This window comes from Miscanthus floridulus, chromosome 14 (assembly GCF_019320115.1).
Source record: "Miscanthus floridulus cultivar M001 chromosome 14, ASM1932011v1, whole genome shotgun sequence".
NCBI lineage: Eukaryota > Viridiplantae > Streptophyta > Magnoliopsida > Poales > Poaceae > Miscanthus > Miscanthus floridulus.
In genome coordinates this window covers 63,138,898-63,150,623 of record NC_089593.1, presented here as the reverse complement: position 1 = coordinate 63,150,623, position 11,726 = coordinate 63,138,898, and the positions used below count along the sequence as shown (strand labels likewise).

Below are 11,726 nucleotides of genomic sequence, written 5' to 3'. Positions count from 1 at the left end.
CTAAAAAATAATAAAAAAAAATGGGCCGGGGGTAGACAAGAAGTCAACGAGACAGTAGGAGAAGCTCGCGTTGTAGCCCGGAAAAGCGATCTGGTGCGGGATCGATATTTGGCCGTGGCCGAGGCCTAGGATCCCCGCGGCCGGCGGCCCGAACAGGCCCTTGTTGTCATGGCCGCACCCGATCGACAGGTACGGCTGTCGGACGCCGCCCGCGAAGGTTAGCGTCTCCTCGACAAGGTCGCCTACCGTCGTAGAACCGTCCCCGTAGCCCACGGTGTAGATGCACGTCCCGCGCTTCGCGTCACCGCCGCCGGATCGTCCCAGCGCTTGGCAATCTGGTGCGTTTTAATTCATTTCGCCGTATGACGTCGAGTGCCGCAGGTCGAACACGGGCCCGGACTGCGGGTAGCACCGCCGGCATGGCTGGCACTGCAGCCACGTGAGATCGCTGCCCGTGTCCATCGCCAGCAGCACCTCGACGCCCGGCGAACCCACCGCGATCTTGGCGATGTACTCCCCGCTCGTCGGCGCCCTGGACACCACCGGCGCCACGAGCCCGCGTCCGCTGGAGAGCCCAACGACCCGCGTACCGTTCGCAGCAGCCTTCGAGATGATCCACGCTGCCCTCAGCTCGTCCCGCTGCAGGCGGCGCGCGAGGAGCTGGGCTGGGGTGGCGTTCGCTGCTAACGAGTCGTGATGGAGCAGGCGAACGTGCAGAGCCGACGACGACACAGCGACGTCGTCCTCCTGCGCGTGAGCGCCGTCGTCGGCAGGCGCCGGGGCGCTATATGCGTGCGGAGACAGAGGAGTTACCGCAGAACTGTGGCACTGGTACTCCACAGGCGTGGCGAGCCCGACGACGGCGGCGTGGGAGCACGCGGCGAGCAGCAGGAGAAGTCCAGCGATACACGACGATGCCATGGTCATTAGCAAACGAGCAGGAGTCACGTACTTTCTGGATCAGTAGAAGTGTAGAACTGAGCTGGAGTGATGCCATGGATCGAGGGTTATATAATGGAGCGAGGAGAGCACGCAACGCAAGAGGCTGCGTCGCCAGCGAGAGTGACGGAGTACTGATGGTATAGCTACAAGCAGGCGGCTGTAGCTAGCTACAACAGGAGATTAGAGATAAGACTACAGATACAGTAGGGAGGATTTGATTAGTTAATGCGATCGGACCTGCGTCGTTGCCAAAGAGAAACCATACAAAACACCAGAAGAGGAGGTCGCGGGCGGGTGCGGCGGGGCCGGCGGAGGTCGCGACTGGGTCGCATGGGGCTGGCAGAGGTCTCCGGCGAGCCACGGGCAGGGCTCCGGCGACGGTTAGGCGCGGGATGCGGGAGCGGAAGGTGCGGTCGTGACAATGAAGACGTGAAACAGAGCGAATCCAATTGTTATTTCTGTGTAACCAGTGAAAGGGGGTAATTATTCCCAATTTCACTAAAGGTGGATCTGGTGGAGCACCTCTTGAGCTGGCAGATCTACCAAATTGGTGGAACAGATCCACTAGTGGAACTTGAAGTGTTTGGCAAACTTTGTTAGGTCTGGATCTGAATTTGGTGGATCTGGAGTTGATGGAGCTGTCCCAAACAAATCCTTAATATGAAGGGTCAGAACCATTTTTACATGTGCAGTAGAAGCTACATTTTTGCCTTTCGCTCTTGCTCCATCTTCGGCTCAAGTGGAGGAGCTGTTGGAGTAGGAGCCACGCCAAACATCCACATAGTTTTGTTCAAACTCAAACTTGCTTATCTTTCTTTCTTAACTACATTTATAGATAAGGAAACAAAGTCTACAAAATTAAATATATTCATTAGATACGCCAAGAAAAAAATATTTGGGTAGTGCATTTATTAATGATATTGTACATGTTAATATATTTTTATATAAACTTAGTCAAAAGTTAAAAAGTTTGACCAGCAAAAAAAAATAGTATTATAATACATCCGTCCCTAAAAGAATGCAATTCTAGAACTGTATCGTGTTTTAGTATATTAAGTTTGATCAATTATAGATAAAAAATTATAAATATTTATAGTATCAAATTAATACCATTAGATTAATTATAAAATGTATTTTCATAATAAATTAATTTAGAGTCATAAATGTGACTACCATTCACTAGAACCTTAGTCAAACGTGAATTAGTTTTTATGACACGTAACCCATAGTTATATTCTTTTAGGGACAGATATAGTACTATATAAAATGGTAGTTAAGAGTCACTTGCTTCGATCAGAAGTGACCTGGAGTTTTGCCGTGGCTGCACGGATTGGTGGTTATATGTGAGAAGAGAAAGGGAGCGAGAAGGTAGATTCCCTGGCTGCATGGATTCAATCAGTAGATTAAGACATCTCCAAGAGTCTTCCCAAAACTCATTCTCTAAACCATTGTCAGAAAAGTCATTTGAATAAAAAAATTATTTTCTATATCTTTGCACTCTTTAAACGGCTTTTATATATCTCGTGCGCATTTTAGAGAGTCAAAATCGTTGTCCATCTTTGGGCAACGAGAAATCTGGATATCTAATTAGAGAAGTTGTTCGAGGGTATTTTTTCAAAAAAATTATATTCTTAACAATTATGAATAATATAGAGAAGGTCTTGAAGTTACTCTAACGAGGCCGCGTCTGCTGTGGGTACGATATGAATCGTAGCATGTAGCAGAAAGGCTTTGGCAACAGACAGAATGCAGGCGGCTGCAACTACAACAGGAGATTAGAGATACACTACATATCGAATATGGATGATTTGATTAGTTTATCTTTTTTTTTTTTGGTGAAAGGATTTGATTAGTTATTAATGCGCTAAGTAACAGCTTGAGCTTGTGTTTGACCTACTAGTGCTACAACAGGAGTCAAACTTTTTTCTTTGAAGAACCTTTTGAAGTCAAACATGCCTAGCATTAACATCTACAACAATAAATATGTTCATTAGAGACACTGAGAAAAATATTTTGATGCTAGATTTAAGGATACAAACATCTATCTCCAAGCTCCTGTTCTAGCTGCAGCCGCATGCGTACTGTCTGTCCGTTGCCAACTCCTCTGCTGCATGCTACCATGCATGGCGTATCCCCAGCAGATGCAACCTCATTTATCTACTGATGATGATCCAAGCAACCTCCTCGCTCCCTTTCCCTTCTTCTTACGTACAACCACCATTGCCCTCCAGCCGTGACAAAACTCCAGGTCACTTCTGATCGAAGCAAACGTCTCACGTTGTATCATTCTATTAGCAATATAATATTATTTTGTCAGTCAAACTTCTCAACTTGTGACTATATATGTTCATACAAAAACATATTAACATGTACAGTATCTATAAATGCACTACCCAAATATTTTTTTAGCGTGTCTAATGAACATATTGAATGTTGTAGATGTTTGTATCTTTATCTATAAATGTAGCTTCTACTATGCCGGAGCACGGAAGGCTCAAAAGTAGCTTCTACTCCACATATAAAAATGGCTCTAGCTCCTCATATCTACATGAAAAAAATTGCTCGTCTTGGGGTGCTTATTTGATATCTTTTCTCCTGCAACTCTGCTGAAACTGTTGCTGAATTCACACAGGTCCTAAAACATCTTACAAACTATAAATTGAGAGCACCAGTAGATATCTTAAAAACACAAGCCCGACTCTTTGGGTGTTTGGCATGGCTCCTACTCCAACAGCTCCACCATTGAGCCGGAGCTAGAGCCAGAGGCACAGCCGGAGCAGAAAGGCTCAAAAGTAGCTTCTACTCCATATATAAAAATGGCTCTAGCTCCTCATATCTATTAATTAATTAATCACATCCTGCATAGCTAGAGTATCTTTAGTCTATCTCTAATCTCCTGTTCTAGCTACAGCCGCCAGCTTCTGGCTATACAGCCCCTTGTTGCCACTCACGCTGGTCGCTGGAGACGCGGCCTCATTAATCTCCCTGCACTGCAGCCATATAACCATCAAGCCCCCCTGCAGCCATGGAATCACTTCTACTGATCCAGCAAGTGACTTCTGCTCGCTTGCTAATAACCATGGCGTCGTCGTCTCTCGCTGGACTTCTCCTGCTGCTCGCCATGTTCTCTGACGCGGTCGTCGTCGGGCTCGCCATGCCCGTGGAGTACGAGTACCACAATTATGTGGTAACCCCTCTCTCGCCCCACTCATACACCGCCCCGGCTGCCGACGTCTATGGCAGTGCCGACGCGCAGGATGATGTCGCGATGTCGTCATCGGCTCTGCACGTCCGCCTGCACCACCGCGACTCGTTCGCGGTGAACGCCACCGCAGCCGAGCTCCTCAAGCGCCGCCTACAGCGAGACGAGCGGAGGGCAGCATGGATCATCTCGAAGGCGGCGGCCGCGGCGGGGGGAAACGCCACGCGGGTCGTCAGACGACTCTCCGGCGGCGGCAGGTTTGTGGCGCCGGTGGTATCCGGGGCGCCGACGAGCGGGGAGTACATCGCCAAGATCGTGGTGGGCACGCCAGGCGTCGAGGCGCTGCTGGTGCCGGACACGGGCAGCGACCTGACGTGGCTGCAGTGCAAGCCGTGCCAACTGTGCTACCCTCAGTCAGGGCCCGTGTTCGACCCGCGGTGCTCGACGTCGCGCCAGGACATCAGGTACAACGCGCCAGCGTGCCAAGCGCTGGGCCGGTCCGGCGGCGGCGGAAACGCGCAGCGCAGGACGTGCGTCTACACGGTGGGCTACGGGGACGGCTCCACGACGTCGGGCGACCTCATCTCAGAGACGCTGACCTTTCGCGCCTTCGCGGGCGCCCTCAGGCTACCGCACCTGTCGATCGGGTGCGGCCACAACAACCAGGGCTTGTTCGGGGCGCCGGCGGCGGGGATCCTAGGCCTCGGCCGTGGCCTCATGTCCTTTCCGAACCAGATCGCCGGCCTCGGCTACAACCGGAGCTTCTCCTACTGCTTCGTCGACTTCTTCTCCAACCCAGGCTCTCTCTCCTCCATCCTCACCTTCGGCGCCGGCGCCGCGGACACCTACCCGCCGGCGTCGTTCACCCCCACGGTCCGCAACCTGAACATGGACACGTTCTACTACGTGCGGCTCATCGGCATCAGTGTTGGCGGCGTGCGCGTGCCGGGCGTTTCGGAGCGCGACCTCCAGCTAGACCCACACACGGGCCGTGGCGGCGTCATTCTGGACTCCGGCACCACCGTGACGCGGCTCGCCCGTCCCGTGTACACAGCCTTCCGCGACGCCTTCCGCGCTGCGGCAACAGACCTCGGCCAGGTCTCCACCGGCGGCCCCTCCCATTTCTTCGATACGTGCTACTCCGTGGGCGGCGGGCGAGTGAAGGTGCCTGCCGTGTCGATGCACTTTGCCAGCGGTGTGGAGGTGAGGCTCCCGCCCAAGAACTACCTCATCCCCGTGGACTCCAGGGGCACCGTGTGCTTCGCGTTCGCCGGCACCGGTGACCGTAGCGTTTCCATCATCGGGAACCTCCAGCAGCAGGGGATCCGCATCGTGTACGACATCGATGGCCAGCGTGTTGGGTTCGCGCCCAATAACTGTTGATTATTCTGAATTTCTGACGTTCCGAGAGAGAACAGCGGTTGTATAATAGGACCAATGCAGAATGTCTTTCTAGAAGCAACTTCTGTTTTGAGAGGCAATGGAAGCAGCTATAATACGGCCGCCCATAATATAGGCTCGGTTCGTTTTGGCCGATAAACCATGACTAAAATTACTTTTGGCTGATTTATTATGAAAAAAAAATACTGTTTGTTTACTTAAAAAAAAATATAGCTTATAAACCAAACGAACAGGGCATAAACTTTCTGCACGGCCATACCATTTTTGGTAAAGTGATTTTATTATATCCATTTTTAGTAAACAATAGTAATAGCTGGCGCGCAAAGAAACATTTTCCCACCGTACTAAATCGCAAGCTTATTGGCATGCGCAGCCGGCTTCCTGGCAACTCCCAGGCAGGCGCAAAACAACCCAAGAAATCCAAAAACAATCAGGTATTAAGAGCTGATTTGCCTACTCCAAAAGTGTTCATAATATGCTCCATCTCAGAAGAACACATTTGCTTTTTGCTACAATTTATAAAGGCAGAAATATGGTTTTAGGTACTGGCATGTACACGTTCAGAAGAAAAAAAAACATGCAGTAACCTTCTCATAAGACTGATTGGTTCTAAGCCTGGGCAAAATACCCAATACCTATTACCCGTACCCGAATTACCCGAACCCGAGGTACCCGATCCTAAATTCGGATAGCGATTTTGATTACCCGAAATTAGTTTGGGTAATTCGGGTAATATCCCCCGGTACCTAAACTACCCGAACTACCCAAAGATTTGTTTTGTCTTTGTATTCATCATGTGTTGTTAGCTGAACCATTTAACTTATCACTTTATTAGAATATAATTCTCTCTATTTGAATGAGTGACAGTAATATATTATTCTCTACAAATTGCTATTGAAATTCTATACAAATTGCTGCTGAAATTATGTATAGATCGCTACTGAAATTTAGTGTAGTTTGTTGTTTTCTGTAAATTTAGGTATATCGGGTAATACCCGAACCCGAACCCAAATTATCGGGTACCCGAATTTGCGGGTAATGTTTTTTCGGGGGTAATATCGGGTAGCAATTTTTATTACCCGAATTTTGAATTACCCAAATTATCCGACCCGAAAAAATCGGGTAACCCGAACGCCCAGGCTTAATTGGTTCTATGTCTGCCATCCCATCTCAGAAGAACACATTTGCATCTGCAGTTTTTCTAGACCACAGCAGCTATACATCTAGTCCCTAGGCAAAAGCACATATTTGGTTTTAGGTACTTGCTTCACAACCCCCACGCTGCAAGGTCAGGATAAGCTGTACATGGCCTGCATATTAAAAAATACGTGTCAGAAATTTGTTGCTAGATGAGAAAAGGATGCATATGGAAAATATGTTGCCTATTTGAGAAGACATTATTGTCTGAAAGTGGCAGTATTATTGCTCAATTGAAGTGCCAAAAAAGGATAACATGTGTCAGAAATTTTACAAAACAGGACACAAATAGTGAGCAAACTTTGCCAGCATAGCTGCATGCAACTGCTGGTGCTAGCAACGGTGGGCAGATCGTCTATAGTCAAAGAGACTGGACTCTGGAGCCGAGGCAAATCAAACTAAGGCCAACAAACTACTTACATGCATGCACAAGAACTGACAGCAAGCCACAGAGCCGCAAAGGACTGTTATATGTCTATGTAAGCCACCTTATGGAGATAAAAAAAGATGCATATGTTAAAAAAAACCCTTATGTTGCCTATTTGAGAAGACATTATTGTCTGATAGTAGTAATAGTATTGCTTAATAGAGGTGCATATTTTGCCCAAATAAGTACTGTTCTTGATGCTGGGGCTCTTGGTGGGTTTCAACTCTAGCCTATCCCAATTTGCTTGGGACTGAAAGGCTATGTTGTTGTTGTAAGTACTGTTCTTGATGCCTTGTGTTAAAAACATAAATATCATTGCACTAACACATTCTTTTTTTTATTGTAGGCAACAAAATAGCACAAGCATTATTGTCTTGAATAACCCTCCACCAGAATTTAACTATGTTTACTAGATGCAATGCTTCAAGAGCCAACAGATGCAGCTGACCCAAATTGCCTAGTGCGGTACTGTGTGCAATAGTCATATGGGCCTCAAAAAAAATATACCTGAAGCATATAGATGGCTACCAATCTAAAGCTAAATTTAGATGAACAGATGACATGTTATCTGAATGGCTAACACAAAAACATGAAGAAATTTGCATTATGTGGAGAGAGAGATGTACCTATGGCCAATTCAAATTTTAATTTTTTCTTCCAATCTAAATCATTTTCTTTGTGCATGAACCACTTGTAGGTGAGCAACCCACCATAAACTTGACTAACTACAGAGGACAACTTTCTTTTTGTCTGCAGCACGAAAAAGGGGACCAAAAAATGTTACTAGCATTGATGGTTACATTTTTTTTGGGGGGGGGGGGGGGGGGAGAGAGGGGCAGCTAAAAGAAAAAATAATATTGTTGCCTATCTAAATGATATATTGTTGCCTATTCGGTGTTATATTATTGCCGGTATAAACCCTTATTGTTGCCTATAGAAATCTTTGAATATCATCCATCTGGAATAGTGATTCCTGTGCGGCTGAATGTCGTGTTGATTTAAGCTTGACCACATAGAGCATCCAGTAAGCGTGTAGTGAATTTCATTTATTGTGAAAAACACGAAACATATATGGAATAGCCTGCCATCATTTAGTAGCAGGAAGCAAAAACATTACGGTTAAATGCCTACAATATGACAATACAACAAGGGCAACTAGCTCAATTGTACAATGTTGAAATGTTTTTGTCCTGCAGGATTCGTTATTCACCAAGAAGGCTAGAGGATTCAGAAACTCACATGCTGTGCTAGTGCTAAAACCATGCTGATTTGGCATAATAGGTTGGTGAGAAGTATGAGACTAAAATTCTTGTTCGTGGAAAGAGTTGTAACACCTAGCATCTATTCAGGTGACAGTTGTGAGCCTTCAGATGAAGATCCAAATCAGTTTGATACTAGTAATCCTAGTATCAAAATAGCATATTATAGGTATTTTAGTATCCTATAAAAATAGCATCTATAGGGATTTGCTAATTTGGTACATGGACCTACCAAAGCAGGGTCCGTTTGTACAGCTCAGGCGTAAGGCCACCAGAGAACAACAAAGCTTTAACTTTCCCTAAATCTGCATGAGGAGAGGATGATCTTATCTTGGCAATCTCTGTTAGAGCTCCAGATTTTCTCTAAAACCCCTTGTGTGAATTTTCTCAGCAATCAGCAACAATTTTTTGAACTCCAAATCTATATAGGCACGCGCCTTTAATATATTGCTTGCACTCAGGCTCTGTTCCAGCTCTGCATGAGTTAATTTATTTCTTACATGAACAAAATAGCACATTTGTTTCACTACTAAGAGAGCAACCAGAGTAGTGAGTTCAATAACAAATTAATCTGCTGGACCACCAATCGAGAAATAATCTGTTGCCCAAATCAGTACTGTTCTTAATGCCTTGTGTTAAAAACATAAATATCATTGCACTAACACATTGTCCTTTCATTGTAGGTGACGATTACAGACTTGAAATAACCCTCACCAGAATTTGACTATGATTTCCTAGATGCAATGTTCCTCCACCAGAATTTGACTATGATTTCCTAGATGCAATGTTTCAAGAGCCAACAGATGCAGCTGACCCAAATATTTTGCACTCAACAACTACCAAACCAACAGGATGTGCCTACTATGTCTGAAATCAGGCTATCGCTTGAAGAAGCAAAAATAGAGGATGTTCCTGGAGCCTCTATTGGTGATGAGCACGTTGCTGCTGCTAATGTTGTAGTGGATTGCATTTTCTTAGGCAATTTAAGTATCATTCATTAGGCAACAGTGTCTTCCTAAATAGACAATTTATGTATTCTGAAAAAGCAAGTATAGTGTCTGTGTTTATTTGCAACCCACATACCCACCCCCACTTTATTTGCAAAAAAATACAGAGCTCAGTTTTCATTTTTTATGCATTGCATCTGTTTGTGTAACGGGCAAAAATACAGATCAATCAGAGAATGAAAAATCGAAGTGGGACCCAATGCCTCACCTCCGTGGGCGATGCCATCACCTCCCCTCCGAGTGAAAAATCGCTGGGATCAAAATGAGGCTGCTTATTGATCTCGAAGCTAATGCCATACTTGGTGATGTTCGCACAGGCATATTTTTTAAATCCTAATGCATGTAGAAAGAAGCAAAAATATTACTGTTAAATGCCTAAGATATGACAATACAACAAGGGCAACTAGCTCAATAATATATGACATCCAGTATTTCCATGTATGCTTAGAAATCTGAAACTCACATGAAGCAAATATGGTAATGCTGTAGTGGATTGCATTTTCATAGGCAATTTAAGTGTCATTCATTAGGCAACAATCTCTTCCTAAATAGGCAATTTATGTATTCTGAAAAAGCAAGTATAGTGTCTGTGTTCATTTGCAACCCACAGCGCCCCCCCCCCCCCCCCCCGTTTTAAATAAGCAGAGACGTATGACTGTATGAACCATCACGATTAGCATTGCTATAGAAATGACCCGTAGTACATCTTTGGCATGCAGATCTCCCGTGAATGTAGACTGTTAAACCTAAATCACAAGAATACAAGAAAGAAAGAGAAGTAGAGATCAATTCAGAGCGGATCCCAGATGTGTATAGAAAGAAGCAATAGCATGTAGCCAAAGGTAAGATAATAAGACTGGTAACCATAGAGTGAAACAGATGGTAAAGAGCTATATGCATCTTTGATCTTTCTACCTACAGTTCTTCCAAAAGTGATAACTGTAAACACTAAAAACCAAGTAAGAAAAAGAAAATCAGTGTGAACTTAGAGAAAGTTACCATGAACAAAAATCTGGGTGTCATCATGTCTACTAAAAACATTAATAGAAACTCGCTCTCCACCTCCCCCAGCCAAACTATTCATGTGTAGCATGAAGGGTGAACTTACAACAAGGAAAGTGCAAGGCAAAAAAAATTGTATTATACTTTATAAGATCCCAAACTGTGTAGCCTCAACACTGAATTTGGATGGGAGGAGTACAAAGTACAAAGAGGACTCACGTTAAGGTGCAGGTGGCGAGTTGTAGTGTGCCTGCTGTGCTGCTTGACAAGGAGGCAAATGGAGGCCACCTGCATGAGTTTTGCGGCCGAGGAGCAATAGGAAGAAATAGGGAAAAGGTCGGCTACGGTGCTAGATGCAGTGGTAATTATTTTCTAAACGATTCATTTGAGGCCAAATGCAAATCCGTCTGCAATTTTTTAGTAGCAAATTCTATCTTGCGCGTTAACAGAAACGAATCTGAGTGAACCATACTTGAAAACAGGCAACACAACTACTAGAGATGCAGCCTAGCATCTCTCTCGGTCTTTAGTCTCTTTCAATCTCTGACATCGAAAAAAGGAAGAGCAAAGAGCAGATGGGGGAGTATTACCTGGATGTGATCTCGTTGATGGGTAGCCTGTAGTCGTAGCTTGCTTGCTGGAGATTGACCTGATGCGCGTGCACCGAGCAAGACAGAGGAATGCCTGCTGGGGAAATAAAATCTAAAACAAATCAACATCAAAATCAATCAGCTAGCAATCATGGTGAATCGATTAAGCCGCGGCGGCGACTTGCCTCACAGCATCGCGGCGCCGAGCAAGGCCGCCAGGTCGTGGATCCAGGCCGCCCCGACCAAGGATCGACACCGCCGGACCCTGGATCTAGGACGCCCGTCCATGGACGCGGCGGCGCCCACGGCGCTGTGCAGGCGGCGGTGCGCGGAGGCAGCGGCGGGGAGCGGGAAGGGGTCCTCCGCCGCCAGGAGGAGCACCTCGTCGACCGCCGCGAGGAGCCCTATGTTGGTGTAGCTCGCCTCGGCGTCTCAGATGCCCGAGTCGACGCCGGGGGAGCGAGTCCACTGGAGCAGGGCGAGCCGCTCCTCCTCCGCCTGCGTCTTCGGCTTGACGGACACACCTGCGGGGCAGATGATCGAGGCCATCCCAGACCTCGGCTTCAAAGAGGAAGTGGAAGACGAGCGACCGCTCCGGGAGAGAGAAGGGGGAGGAGAGGAAGACGGGCGACGCACGGGCGTAGCAAATGACCGTGCGGGGCGATAAAATGACGGTCGGCCGAAACAAAGTCATTGGAA

General features: G+C 46.5%; 1 protein-coding gene, 1 long non-coding RNA gene and 1 pseudogene across 3 annotated transcripts; 1 reads left to right on the top strand and 2 right to left on the bottom strand.

The window, feature by feature from the left end:
* Positions 1-924, bottom strand: LOC136503560 (aspartyl protease family protein 2-like; annotated as a pseudogene).
* Positions 925-4,018: 3,094 nt separating this feature from the next.
* On the top strand, positions 4,019-5,527 carry LOC136502755 (aspartyl protease family protein 2-like). Its single transcript, XM_066498007.1, has one exon. It carries the CDS (start codon positions 4,022-4,024, stop codon positions 5,525-5,527), a length of 1,506 nt encoding a protein of 501 aa, XP_066354104.1. The 5' UTR covers positions 4,019-4,021.
* Positions 5,528-6,010: 483 nt separating this feature from the next.
* LOC136505719 (uncharacterized) lies at positions 6,011-11,726 on the bottom strand. Of its 2 annotated transcripts, none has more exons than XR_010771284.1 (4): positions 11,213-11,726; positions 10,140-11,121; positions 9,644-9,768; positions 6,011-6,855 (listed from the first exon to the last, which is right to left on the bottom strand). It is a non-coding gene; the product is annotated as an uncharacterized lncRNA (long non-coding RNA). The 2 variants fall into 2 exon arrangements; XR_010771285.1 differs by having other exon boundaries at positions 10,657-11,121; positions 11,213-11,724.